At 41.2% G+C, this 13,995-nt stretch overlaps 1 protein-coding gene across 1 annotated transcript in view; it reads right to left on the bottom strand.

Annotated features, from left to right (window-relative positions):
* Positions 1-13,995, bottom strand: part of LOC124121261 (ceramide synthase 5-like) — a 49,755-nt gene that overhangs the window by 22,242 nt on the left and 13,518 nt on the right. The window contains exon 2 of the mRNA XM_046484221.2: positions 778-904. Within this exon, the coding sequence (XP_046340177.2) occupies positions 778-904 (127 nt within the window). The remainder of the gene's footprint in view (positions 1-777; positions 905-13,995) is intronic.

The raw sequence follows: 13,995 nt of genomic DNA, 5'->3' as shown, positions 1-13,995 counted from the left end.
ACATCAGTGACTGACACAGCCATAAACTCCCCCCTCTAGATTGTGTAGTTGTAGCCTACATCAACTGATACAGGAACATCAGTGACTGACACAGCCATAAACTCCCCCCTCTAGTATGTGTAGTTGTAGACTACATCAACTGATACAGGAACATCAGTGACTGACACAGCCATAAACTCCCCACCTCTAGTATGTGTAGTTGTAGACTACATCAACTGATACAGGAACATCAGTGACTGACACAGCCATAAACTCCCCCCTCTAGTATGTGTAGTTGTAGCGTACATCAACTGATACAGGAACATCAGTGACTGACACAGCCATAAACTCCCCCTCTAGTATGTGTACTAGAAAGAACTTGAAATCAATAATAAAAATAATGATAAAAATAACAACAACAACAACAATAATAATACAGTAAACTACGGTTGTAACGAACTCATAGGGACCATCCATTTTAGTTCGTAATATCCGTAGTTCGTTATAAGCATATATACAGCATATATGCAACACATGGCCGGGGCTAACAAGTAAGTTTGTTATATCGGTCAGTTCGTTATAAGCGTGTTCGTTATAATCGTAGTTTACTGTAATGATGATAATAATAATAAAAGAATTATAAAATCTTTCTATAATCATAAGAAATCTCTGCTGAAAGCAGAGTTCATTGTACAATTCCAACTACGGTATATCTTGTGTTGATTGATACAACAGGTTGTAAATGCAGTACAGAGAGAGTTGTAGGTCCACCCCCACGTAGTAGTGTCCGGAGCTCACCTGAAGGTCTCCCGGTGAAGCCTTTCCCTTGTGGCTACTGTATGCCTTCTCCAGGACTGGGTTGGGTTTGACATATCTTTTCCGATCCTTGACTCCCAGGAATTTGGCAAAAGGAACTATCACCAAACTGAAAGGACCAAAAAAACAGTGGTTAATTTGATGACAAGAACAGCTTTATACACTGTCTGGCTGTCTGTACAAGAATAGCTTCATACACTGTCTTGCTGTCTGTACAAGAATAACTTCATACACTGTCTTGCTGTCTGTACAAGAATAACTTCATACACTGTCTGGCTGTCTGTACAAGAATAGCTTCATACACTGTCTTGCTGTCTGTACAAGAATAACTTCATACACTGTCTGGCTGTCTGTACAAGAATAACTTCATACACTGTCTGGCTGTCTGTACAAGAACAGCTTCATACACTGTCTGGCTGTCTGTACAAGAACAGCTTCATACACTGTCTGGCTGTCTGTACAAGAACAGCTTCATACACTGTCTGGCTGTCTGTACAATAATAGCTTCATACACTGTCTGGCTGTCTGTACAAGAATAGCTTCATACACTGTCTGGCTGTCTGTACAAGAATAACTTCATACACTGTCTGGCTGTCTGTACAAGAATAGCTTCATACACTGTCTTGCTGTCTGTACAAGAATAGCTTCATACACTGTCTGGCTGTCTGTACAAGAACAGCTTCATACACTGTCTGGCTGTCTGTACAAGAATAGCTTCATACACTGTCTTGCTGTCTGTACAATAATAGCTTCATACACTGTCTGGCTGTCTGTACAAGAATAGCTTCATACACTGTCTTGCTGTCTGTACAAGAACAGCTTCATACACTGTCTTGCTGTCTGTACAAGAATAACTTCATACACTGTCTTGCTGTCTGTACAAGAATAGCTTCATACACTGTCTGGCTGTCTGTACAAGAACAGCTTCATACACTGTCTGGCTGTCTGTACAAGAATAACTTCATACACTGTCTTGCTGTCTGTACAAGAATAGCTTCATACACTGTCTGGCTGTCTGTACAATAACAGCTTCATACACTGTCTGGCTGTCTGTACAATAACAGCTTCATACACTGTCTGGCTGTCTGTACAAGAACAGCTTCATACACTGTCTGGCTGTCTGTACAAGAATAGCTTCATACACTGTCTGGCTGTCTGTACAATAATAGCTTCATACACTGTCTGGCTGTCTGTACAAGAACAGCTTCATACACTGTCTGGCTGTCTGTACAAGAATAGCTTCATACACTGTCTTGCTGTCTGTACAATAATAGCTTCATACACTGTCTGGCTGTCTGTACAAGAATAGCTTCATACACTGTCTTGCTGTCTGTACAAGAACAGCTTCATACACTGTCTTGCTGTCTGTACAAGAATAACTTCATACACTGTCTTGCTGTCTGTACAAGAATAGCTTCATACACTGTCTGGCTGTCTGTACAAGAACAGCTTCATACACTGTCTGGCTGTCTGTACAAGAATAACTTCATACACTGTCTTGCTGTCTGTACAAGAATAGCTTCATACACTGTCTGGCTGTCTGTACAATAACAGCTTCATACACTGTCTGGCTGTCTGTACAATAACAGCTTCATACACTGTCTGGCTGTCTGTACAAGAACAGCTTCATACACTGTCTGGCTGTCTGTACAAGAATAGCTTCATACACTGTCTGGCTGTCTGTACAATAATAGCTTCATACACTGTCTGGCTGTCTGTACAATAATAGCTTCATACACTGTCTGGCTGTCTGTACAATAATAGCTTCATACACTGTCTGGCTGTCTGTACAAGAACAGCTTCATACACTGTCTGGCTGTCTGTACAATAATAGCTTCATACACTGTCTGGCTGTCTGTACAAGAACAGCTTCATACACTGTCTGGCTGTCTGTACAAGAACAGCTTCATACACTGTCTGGCTGTCTGTACAAGAATAACTTCATACACTGTCTTGCTGTCTGTACAAGAATAGCTTCATACACTGTCTTGCTGTCTGTACAAGAATAGCTTCATACACTGTCTGGCTGTCTGTACAAGAATAACTTCATACACTGTCTTGCTGTCTGTACAAGAACAGCTTCATACACTGTCTGGCTGTCTGTACAAGAATAACTTCATACACTGTCTTGCTGTCTGTACAAGAATAGCTTCATACACTGTCTTGCTGTCTGTACAAGAATAGCTTTATACACTGTCTGGCTGTCTGTACAAGAACAGCTTCATACACTGTCTGGCTGTCTGTACAAGAATAACTTCATACACTGTCTGGCTGTCTGTACAAGAACAGCTTCATACACTGTCTGGCTGTCTGTACAAGAACAGCTTCATACACTGTCTGGCTGTCTGTACAAGAATAGCTTCATACACTGTCTGGCTGTCTGTACAAGAACAGCTTCATACACTGTCTTGCTGTCTGTACAAGAATAGCTTCATACACTGTCTGGCTGTCTGTACAAGAACAGCTTCATACACTGTCTGGCTGTCTGTACAAGAATAACTTCATACACTGTCTGGCTGTCTGTACAAGAACAGCTTCATACACTGTCTGGCTGTCTGTACAAGAATAACTTCATACACTGTCTGGCTGTCTGTACAATAATAGCTTCATACACTGTCTGGCTGTCTGTACAAGAACAGCTTCATACACTGTCTGGCTGTCTGTACAAGAACAGCTTCATACACTGTCTGGCTGTCTGTACAAGAATAACTTCATACACTGTCTGGCTGTCTGTACAAGAATAACTTCATACACTGTCTGGCTGTCTGTACAAGAACAGCTTCATACACTGTCTGGCTGTCTGTACAAGAACAGCTTCATACACTGTCTTGCTGTCTGTACAAGAACAGCTTCATACACTGTCTAGCTGTCTGTGCAAGAACAGCTTCATACACTGTCTTGCTGTCTGTACAAGAACAGCTTCATACACTGTCTAGCTGTCTGTGCAAGAACAGCTTCATACACTGTCTTGCTGTCTGTGCAAGAACAGCTTCATACACTGTCTTGCTGTCTGTACAAGAATAGCTTCATACACTGTCTGGCTGTCTGTACAATAATAGCTTCATACACTGTCTGGCTGTCTGTACAATAACAGCTTCATACACTGTCTGGCTGTCTGTACAATAATAGCTTCATACACTGTCTGGCTGTCTGTACAATAACAGCTTCATACACTGTCTGGCTGTCTGTACAAGAATAGCTTCATACACTGTCTGGCTGTCTGTACAATAATAGCTTCATACACTGTCTGGCTGTCTGTACAATAACAGCTTCATACACTGTCTGGCTGTCTGTACAATAATAACCTCACATAGTGTCTGTGGTTCTTACAACGTATCGCACATGTTTAATGCACTATTTTTTTGTGATGAACATCTAAGTTTGCAGTTGGCAGTATATATGGAAAAACAGAAAGAGTATTTTCAGATTTTATTTATATTTAAGTTTTAATTATGTTACATAGTCTGTTTAAAGTTTGGCCTTGAAGTGCTGAGTTTGCTAACATACACTTCCTTTTCACACTCACACAACAAGGATATTGTCACCCAGAGTGACCCAAGCTAAATTAGTTGTGGCTACATGCAAAAACAGCTTCCCCGCACTGGTTCCCAGGCCATACCACCTTCTGCCAGTCAACAGAATCACAGCGATAGGACCACAACAATATACAACAGTAGACTTGTAAATACAAGCATCACTATCACTTCACACACACCACTGCATTTTCAAGGTCATACCGACGCCATTGTTGACATCATTCTAATCTTATTGTGATGTATGGTTTGAATGACATCGCACATCATAGCTAAAGATTGTTTACGTCACTCAACAATTGTGGTTCTTGTTAGACAGTGGTTGTTCCTGATCAGTGCATTTTTGCTAAAGGTGAAAGGGGGGTTTCAAAAGGATTAAGAAATAATGGATAATGAAGAAATTTTTACACTTACATGTTTGAGTAATAATCTCTATATAGTCATTCATTAACATGTCCTATACCAAGCTTCATTCACCAACAGTAAACAATTTTTTAACTTAAGTATCATTTGAACAAAAGTATCGGTAGGTTATGACCATGTCCATATCAGCATGATCAGTAACAGATAGGTCAATTTCATAAGACTATGGGTACTAATTAAGAATTGACCTTCACTTTGTGTGAGTTCATTGGAGTATGAACCTTCTTAGAGTGAGGGCCTTATTGAAAGGTGATTGTAAAGATGTGTCACATAGATACTAAGGTACTTTAATTTATTGCTGTAGACTGTCACTGTAGTCTAGACACGGATCGAGTTGACACTACGGTAGTTTGGATGTGCTTTTCTTTGCTTTGTTCTCTAGGATGGGTTGTACAAGGATATCCTTGAACGGACATGCAATCAAACTCTGTGACCTATCCCAATGTACTCTAAAACGCTGAGTTCAAGATTACAGGGCCTAAATGATCAGAAACGATGCTTCTGTATGTTTTCGTGCTAGGGAATTCCGATGGGTTTCCCCAGGTATGTGGAAGAGGTCCGTCAGTGATTACGTTATTTCAAGTACATAATCTCGTGAAAACTTGTGAAAGTCAAATTGTGTCCTTCATACACTTATAAACGTCAATTTTGCAGCCATGTGACCGACCACACGTCCAATGGAAAAGCTGTATATTGAGTAAACTTCAAATTACAAAAATATGCCCACCATGTTAGCTTGGATCATTCATACAAAGATTCAGCTCCTGTCCATTTGCCAATGGTGAAGTTAAAGACAGACAGACAACTGAACAACGCACCATGACATAAGCTCACTTGTCGTAAGAGGCGACTAACGTGATCAAGGGGTCAGTCTCGCTGACTTGGTTGATGCATGTCACTGTATCCCAATTGCATGGATCAATACTCATGATGTCAGTCACTGGATTATCTGGTCCAGACTTGTTTATTTACAGAAAGCTGTCACATAGCTGGAATACTGCTGAGTGCGGCGTTAAACAAATAAAAGTAAAAGCTCCTCAATTGTAGATTCAGTCTTGGTGCAAATAATTGCATTTTATTAATATGAACCCCTGTTATCAGAGATAAGTATGCAACTGATGAGAACCTAAACTAATGTATATGTATTGGGAATGGACATAGTGTCCTCATGGGAAGACTATATTTACTGTCACTGCCTCGTACAGGATCATTGCAACATTCAAGCTGAAGCTTTCATCAAACATTAAATAAGCACTGTTCACCACTGCAGACAATTAACCACAACACTCCTCACAGCTGGGATTCCCCAACTCCTACATTCAGGTTAAAACAACACACAACATGATGTGTCTTGCTGGTGGATGACAAGTGCATAAAGCAGTTCTGACAGCAAAAAGAAAAGAAAACTTTGCCTAAATTTCACCTCTTTTCATATGAAAAAAAAGACAACTTGCGTAAACTATACCTTTATTCCTGACAAACACAAAGAAAACGATGGCAATAAAAGTGTACTCTTTCTTCACTCCACTCAGATTGTCTTTATTAATTTTGGATACAACATTGTGTTTCACTGCCCTGTATAAAGTGGTATATCAGATCCTTCACTTACAAATAAATATGTCAATAACACATGCCCCCTCCATGTTGTACTGCCCTGAATTTTGGTTGTACTGCCCTGATTCTAGGTTGTGCTGCCCTGAATCTAGGTTGTACTGCCCTGATTCTAGGTTGTGTGGCCCTGATTCTAGGTTGTGAGGCCGAGATTCTAGGTTATGAGGCCCTGATTTTAGGTTGTGCTGCCCCAATTCTAGGTTGTGTGGCCCTGATTCTAGGTTGTGCTGCCCTGATTCTAGGTTGTGTGGCCCTGATTCTAGGTTGTGAGGCCCTGATTCTAGGTTGTGAGGCCCTGATTCTAGGTTGTGCTGCCCTGATTGTAGGTTGCATAGCCCTGATTGTAGGTTGTGTGGCCCTGATTCTAGGTTGTGCTGCCCCAATTCTAGGTTGTGCTGCCCTGATTCTAGGTTGTGAGGCCCCGATTCTAGGTTGTGCTGCCCCATTTCTAGGTTGTGTGGCTCCGATTCTAGGTTGTGAGGCCCCAATTATAGGTTGTGTGGCCCTGATCCTAGGTTGTGAGGCCGAGATTCTAGGTTATGAGGCCCTGATTCTAGGTTGTGCTGCCCTGATTCTAGGTTGTGAGGCCCCGATTCTAGGTTGTGCTGCCCCAATTCTAGGTTGTGTTGCCCTGATCCTAAGTTGTGAGGCCCTGATTTACAGGTTGTGCTGCCCTGATTCTAGGTTGTGCTGCCCTGATTTTAGGTCTTGCTGCCCTGATTCTAGGTCATGTGGCCCTGATTCTAGGTCATGTGGCCCTGATTCTAGGTCGTGTGGCCCTGATTCTAGGTCGTGTGGCCCTGATTGTAGGTTGTGAGGCCCTGATTCTAGGTTGTGAGACCCTGATTGTAGGTTGCGTGGCCCTGATTCTAGGTTGTGAGGCCCTGATTGTAGGTTGCGTGGCCCTGATTGTAGGTTGTGAGGCCCTGATTCTAGGTTGTGAGGCCCTGATTCTAGGTTATGCTGCCCTGTCATGCCTGACTGTTTCTACAGAATATTTCAGAGTTTGTTTCTATAGAAACAAAGAAGCCATGTACTTAATCACACAATGAACTCTGAATGTGACAATATTTGAATGCTGAATACATTGAAGCCTGCCTGGTGTCCAGATTTCAACAACCACACTGCTAACTGTGGGAGAAAGACTTGACATACAGGCAGTATCATCTCATGTTTAACCTCTACTTCACAATAAACCTCATCATGAACTGTAAAAATTGATTATAAGTAAATACAGGATCTAATTTGGGCTCAACATCCGTAAAATGATTCCTGTTGTTCCTCCCCACTACATTCTCAAAATCAATAAGAAACATTTGTATCAGAACGACTGAGGACAAAGAATGAAATGTGCGTTAGTTTGTTATTCTGCCTAGAACAATAGGGCATCAGTGTGTGATGCAGTAGTTATAGCCTGTGTTTGCAATGTGACGTACATGACGAGGTGTACACGACACACTGCACACTGTGCTACAACAATGGTGGTAGCTATGCAGAAACAGAAGTAGCATTAGGTTGTCACCGTTGGCCTGTGATATAAAAGAAAAACTGACCTCCCCATTACCTAAAAAAAGTGACAGAAATAGCATTGAATATCATTGTGATACAAGAGTCATCAGAAGATGACTAATAAGTTATGAAAATTAGAAGTGAAAACGTAAAACATTTTCATCCTTTGCGCCATACATGACACTGCCAACTGTAAATCTTCATGTGCCAGGTATATGGTCATCCTATGAAAAACATGGCTTATGCACCACATATTGGAGCACATGCAAGTATCGTGATACATATCTGATCATGAACAAGGTATTGCAATCATGGTGATACGTATTGGATCTTACAGTTGGTGCATTGTCCCAGCCCTACTAGATTATCATATGCTGGGGATAATAATAAAAATAATACTGACCTCCCTATCAACTCAAAAAAGCATCAGAAGCAGCATTGAGGTATCATTGTGATATACTAAGACTTCGAATGATATACAGGCACTACTGCACTGCTGCCATGCCTACATGAAATACAAGTATCCTTCCAACATGTCCAGGTGTCTGGCAGGAGATAGCAAGGGTTTATGACAAGGGTTTATGGTAACATCCTGCTGCTTGATGCAATCACTTAAACTATCTATAGAAATAAATTCAACTATACACATGATATTGGCATACACATCACCTGCTATCGTTGCTCCAATCAGTCTACATACGTCATGAACATCATGTACATAGTCAGCTGACAATATGGAAACGATCTACACCTGACGTCATGCCATGGAAAGTGGAAGTTAATAGATTCACTGTCCTCATTCTCATTAAACAATAAATCCAGTGAACTTGGATCCACCATACAATGTTTGACTTTGTTAAATGAACACAAGAACTCGAACCCCACACAGTGCCTATCAACTTATCAACTCTTTATGTTCATACTGATCATGTTGATAGATAACATATCTGGTAGGAGGATAATTCTTGTGACAAAAGAAACATGCAATTGCCTTTGAGGAGTCTCTGTGCTTCCATAGTAGTTATCTTACCCCATTATTTACAAGAAAAGGGCATCATGCCCATGTTAATATTGAAACAGATTCCAGGTGTTAGAAGAAACAGATTATAGGTGTTGGAGAAACAGATTCCAGGTGTTGGAGTGAGTAAGTGAGTTGAGTTTAACACCGCTTTTAACAGTATTCCATTATATCACGGCATGTCAGCTTAACATGTTAATGTGGGAGGAAAGTCAGAAGTGATGCAGGTTCCAGACGTTTACCACTTCGGTGAAACCCATGAGCATGGGTATGGTGCTGACAAACCTCGAAACATAATCGGGGCGAACCGGGATTCGAACCCACAATCATAGGTTTCTGGCGTGCCCAAGGGATGTTACTCTGCACAGCGAATCGTGGCACCTTAGACAACTGGGCCACCCATGCCCCCGCAGGTGTAGGAGAAACAGATTACAGGTGTTGGAGAAACGGGTAACAGGTGTTCGAGAAACAGGTGTTGGAGAAACAGATAACAGGTGTTGAAGAAACAGATTACAGGTGTTGGAGAAACGGGTAACAGGTGTTCGAGAAACAGGTGTTGGAGAAACAGATAACAGGTGTTGAAGAAACAGATTACAGGTGTTGGAGAAACAGATTACAGGTGTTGGAAGAAACAGATTACAGGTGTTGGAAGAAACAGATTACAGGTGTTGGAGAAACAGATTACAGGTGTTGGAGAAACAGATTACAGTTGTTGGAGAAACAGATTACAGGTGTTGGAAGAAACAGATTACAGGTGTTGGAGAAACAGATTACAGGTGTTGGAGAAACAGATTACAGGTGTTGGAGAAACGGATTACAGGTGTTGGAGAAACAGATAACAGGTGTTGGAGAAACAGGTGTTGGAGAAACAGATTACAGGTGTTGGAGAAACAGATTACAGGTGTTGGAGAAACAGATAACAGGTGTTGGAGAAACAGATAACAGATGTTGGAGAAACAGATTACAGGTGTTGGAGAAACAGATTACAGGTGTTGGAGAAACAGATAACAGGTGTTGGAGAAACAGGTGTTGGAGAAACAGATTACAGTGAACTGATTGAGAGTCTGATCAAACCTTCACACATGATCTATCACGTCTCTCAGAACCATTATATCCTGATGCCAGCAGATGACAGACCTTCTACATAGACTGACAGAATGTTCCATTCATCTAACTAGTTTAGTCATTCAATATTTATGTCATTTTCAGTACCGTCTGGTATTGCTTCCAGTGCATCATTCTTGAAACATCATTATAAAATTTAGATAAAAAAGTGTTTAATGCTTCCATAGTTCCTGGCTTACCATGAAATTATAACCCGCCCAGGAACCTTGTGTATCAGTCACAGTTGCAAGGTAGTTTTATTATAGCTGCAATACATCCACTTGTAGCAATGTCGCTTGGACGGGGATGGGTGACTGGGGACCTCGGGTTGGGTGGGTCCAGAGAAGGGCCCAGGTACCCACTGGACTACCCGGATCCGTGGCAAGTCCTATGTTTAATAACAATAACAAATAAATTTCCATTGTTACACAGCAAGTCGCTTATGTTTGCATTTCTTTCAGACTATGCACACATTTCTTCTGACTTTTATATGTTGAGTAAAGACAAAGCTTCAGCATGCTCAGTCAACTTCAGTGTTTGCATGAGCAGATCATTTTATAATCGGATCTTTTTTACCCAGCTCTTGAGATCTACAGAGAGTAACCGGGTAGGGTCAGATAAGTGGGGGTCAGGTACCCGGGTAGTAAATCTGGACTCGTTCCAGTCCCAGATGTAGCGATGGGATCTACAACTCCATGCAGTGCATCAACAGTCACAGTTAACGGAAGCTACAACATCTAATGAACAAACTGTATAAAGTATAGTGTCAGGGAGATTTACTAACTCATTGACTTGTAAAAATTTGTAACATTAAAGAAAAATGTGCACTCAAAAATTGCCAAGATCATGAAAATGTCCCACAGTTGTCTGTGGCAAACTCCCCATAGTTGTGTATGCTGGAATCCACTGCCCAATGCCAATTCTACAGTGGTAAAAGTAGCTGAAACTGATATTAATCTACAATGGCTTCACTATCAATAGTTTGAGACGTGGGTATGAGGAGAGGAGATAATGACGTCAGCTACCCCCCTAAAACTTCATGTGGAACATAATGAGGAAGTGTGGGAAGTCAAGGTGCCCTCCCCCTTTACTAACACTCTATCAATCCTAAGTACTACAACTGGTACAATGGTTCGATCTGCCCACAATACTTACCCCTGCTTCGTGTCCAGTACAAACTTGAGGCTAACTTCATGCATGACAACATTGACACTTACATAACAAATCTTCAAGAAAGTTTCCAATGCTTATGACGGTACTTCCGTTAGTTATACTAGCCAGCATGACAGCCTAATGTTGGAGTAAGGTCCAAAGTGATGTTCAGGGACAGATGTTAACACATTGTAATGTTCCAATTAGGCCATTTGTAACCTCAGCAGGGGTGGGGGAGTCCACCCAAGAGCATACCAACAAAAATCACAAACACTGTATGTATAACATCATTAACTTACTTTATCATCCGTAAACTGGCTCCAACAGGAGATACGTTTGGGTGAGATCAAGCGATATCTACACTGTAGATATTGCTGCCATAAAATTGCATCACAATACATTGCAGACCATTGTGACGTCATTGGTTACCTTGGAGTTTTTCCACTTTTATCAATTCGTGTTTATATATTTGATATCAAAAGACACTCAGGTGAGATTCTCTATTTAAGTAACAAATCAACGTTATCATGTGCATACAAGAAAGGGAGGGAGGGCATCAACCTTCAGAACCCCATCTCTGGATCTGCCAGATATGAACTAGAAAAAAACAAAACATCTTTAAACATGTTAAACTGAAACACAGAAAAGTTTATTGGTATTCCATTCAACCCCATCCCAAACCACCATCTGTAGATACACATTCAAATATGTGTTTCCAACTAAAGTCCTATCTCACCACTAGTACAAGCACTGTGAACATCACTATGCTTCATCATGTTCATACGTGGGTAGTATTTATCTGCATATGCCAGAACCAGAAGTTTCCAATGTCATTAAGCTCTTCAACAGAATCAGCTTTCCACTTTAAGTAGTTTTTTAGCGAGTGTATCGTCTTGTATTCGGACTATTGAAACAAAAAAAGTTTCGTGTATCGTATCATCGCATGAAAACTCCCGATGCACTGTTTCCCCACTAATGACAGCTGCCTTGAAAAACATCATTCTTATTCGTAGATGATAAATCCATGTAAATATTAACAAAATACAATTAATGTGTAGATTTTTTATTTGATCAGTGACTGGACAACCGGAAGCACTGAAAGGCAAACAGCAGTACTTGAATACCGACAGTCAGGTGAAATATTTCTGGTTCAGATTGAACAAGTATTTGTCACAGAGTGACGAAATATCCCCCGCCTGTACACCATAGTACCAAACATGAAGACAATCCAGCGATTAGTTCTTGAGATATTGTGGCAACACCGTTTTCCAACTCCAAAAACAGATTTGCCTGCTGTGACCTTGAAAATGGGATCAAGGTCACCAAATCTGACAGGTGTATGCGGTGTCTGTATATACACTATAGTTCCAAATATGAAGACAATCCAGTGATTAGTTCTTGAGATATCGCGGCAACACCGTTTTCTAACTCCAAAAGCAGATTTGCCTGCTGTGACCTTGACAATGGGGTCAAGGTCACCAAAACCGACTGGTGTCTGCGGTGTCTGTATATACACCATAGTTCCAAATATGAAGACAATCCAGTGTTTAGTTCTTAAGATATCGCGGCAACACCGTTTTCCAACTCCAAAAGCAGATTTGTCTGCTGTGACCTTGAAAATGGGATCAAGGTCACCAAAACCGACTGGTGTCTGCGGAGTCTGTATATACACCATAGTTCCAAATATGAAGACAATCCAGTGTTTAGTTCTTGAGATATCGCGGCAACACCGTTTTCCAACTCTAAAAGCAGATTTGTCTGCTGTGACCTTGAAAATGGGATCAAGGTCACCAAAACCAACTGGTGTCTGCGGAGTCTGTATATACACCATAGTTCCAAATATGAAGACAATCCAGTGTTTAGTTCTTAAGATATCGCGGCAACACCGTTTTCCAACTCCAAAAGCAGATTTGTCTGCTGTGACCTTGAAAATGGGATCAAGGTCACCAAAACCGACTGGTGTCTGCGGAGTCTGTATATACACCATAGTTCCAAATATGAAGACAATCCAGTGTTTAGTTCTTGAGATATCGCGGCAACACCGTTTTCCAACTCTAAAAGCAGATTTGTCTGCTGTGACCTTGATAATGGGATCAAGGTCACCAAAACCGACTGGTATCTGCAGAGTCTGTATATACACCATAGTTCCAAATATGAAGACAATCCAGTGTTTAGTTCTTGAGATATCGCGGCAACAGCGTTTTCCAACTCCAAAAGCAGATATGCCTGCTGTGACCTTGAAAATGGGATCAAGGTCACCAAAACCGACTGGTGTCTGCGGAGTCTGTATATACACCATAGTTCCAAATATGAAGACAATCCAGTGTTTAGTTCTTAAGATATCGCGGCAACACCGTTTTCCAACTCTAAAAGCAGATTTGTCTGCTGTGACCTTGATAATGGGATCAAGGTCACCAAAACCGACTGGTATCTGCAGAGTCTGTATATACACCATAGTTCCAAATATGAAGACAATCCAGTGTTTAGTTCTTGAGATATCGCGGCAACAGCGTTTTCCAACTCCAAAAGCAGATATGCCTGCTGTGACCTTGAAAATGGGATCAAGGTCACCAAAACCGACTGGTGTCTGCGGAGTCTGTATATACACCATAGTTCCAAATATGAAGACAATCCAGTGTTTAGTTCTTAAGATATCGCGGCAACGCCGTTTTCAAACTCCAAAAGCAGATTTGTCTGCTGTGACCTTGAAAATGGGATCAAGGTCACCAAAACCGACTGGTGTCTGCAGAGTCTGTATATACACCATAGTTCCAAATATGAAGACAATCCAGTGTTTAGTTCTTGAGATATCGCGGCAACACCGTTTTCCAACTCTAAAAGCAGATTTGT

This window comes from Haliotis rufescens, unplaced genomic scaffold (genome assembly GCF_023055435.1).
Source record: "Haliotis rufescens isolate VD_foot unplaced genomic scaffold, xgHalRufe1.0.p SCAF_10, whole genome shotgun sequence".
NCBI lineage: Eukaryota > Metazoa > Mollusca > Gastropoda > Lepetellida > Haliotidae > Haliotis > Haliotis rufescens.
This window is presented reverse-complemented; position numbering and strand designations above follow the sequence as displayed.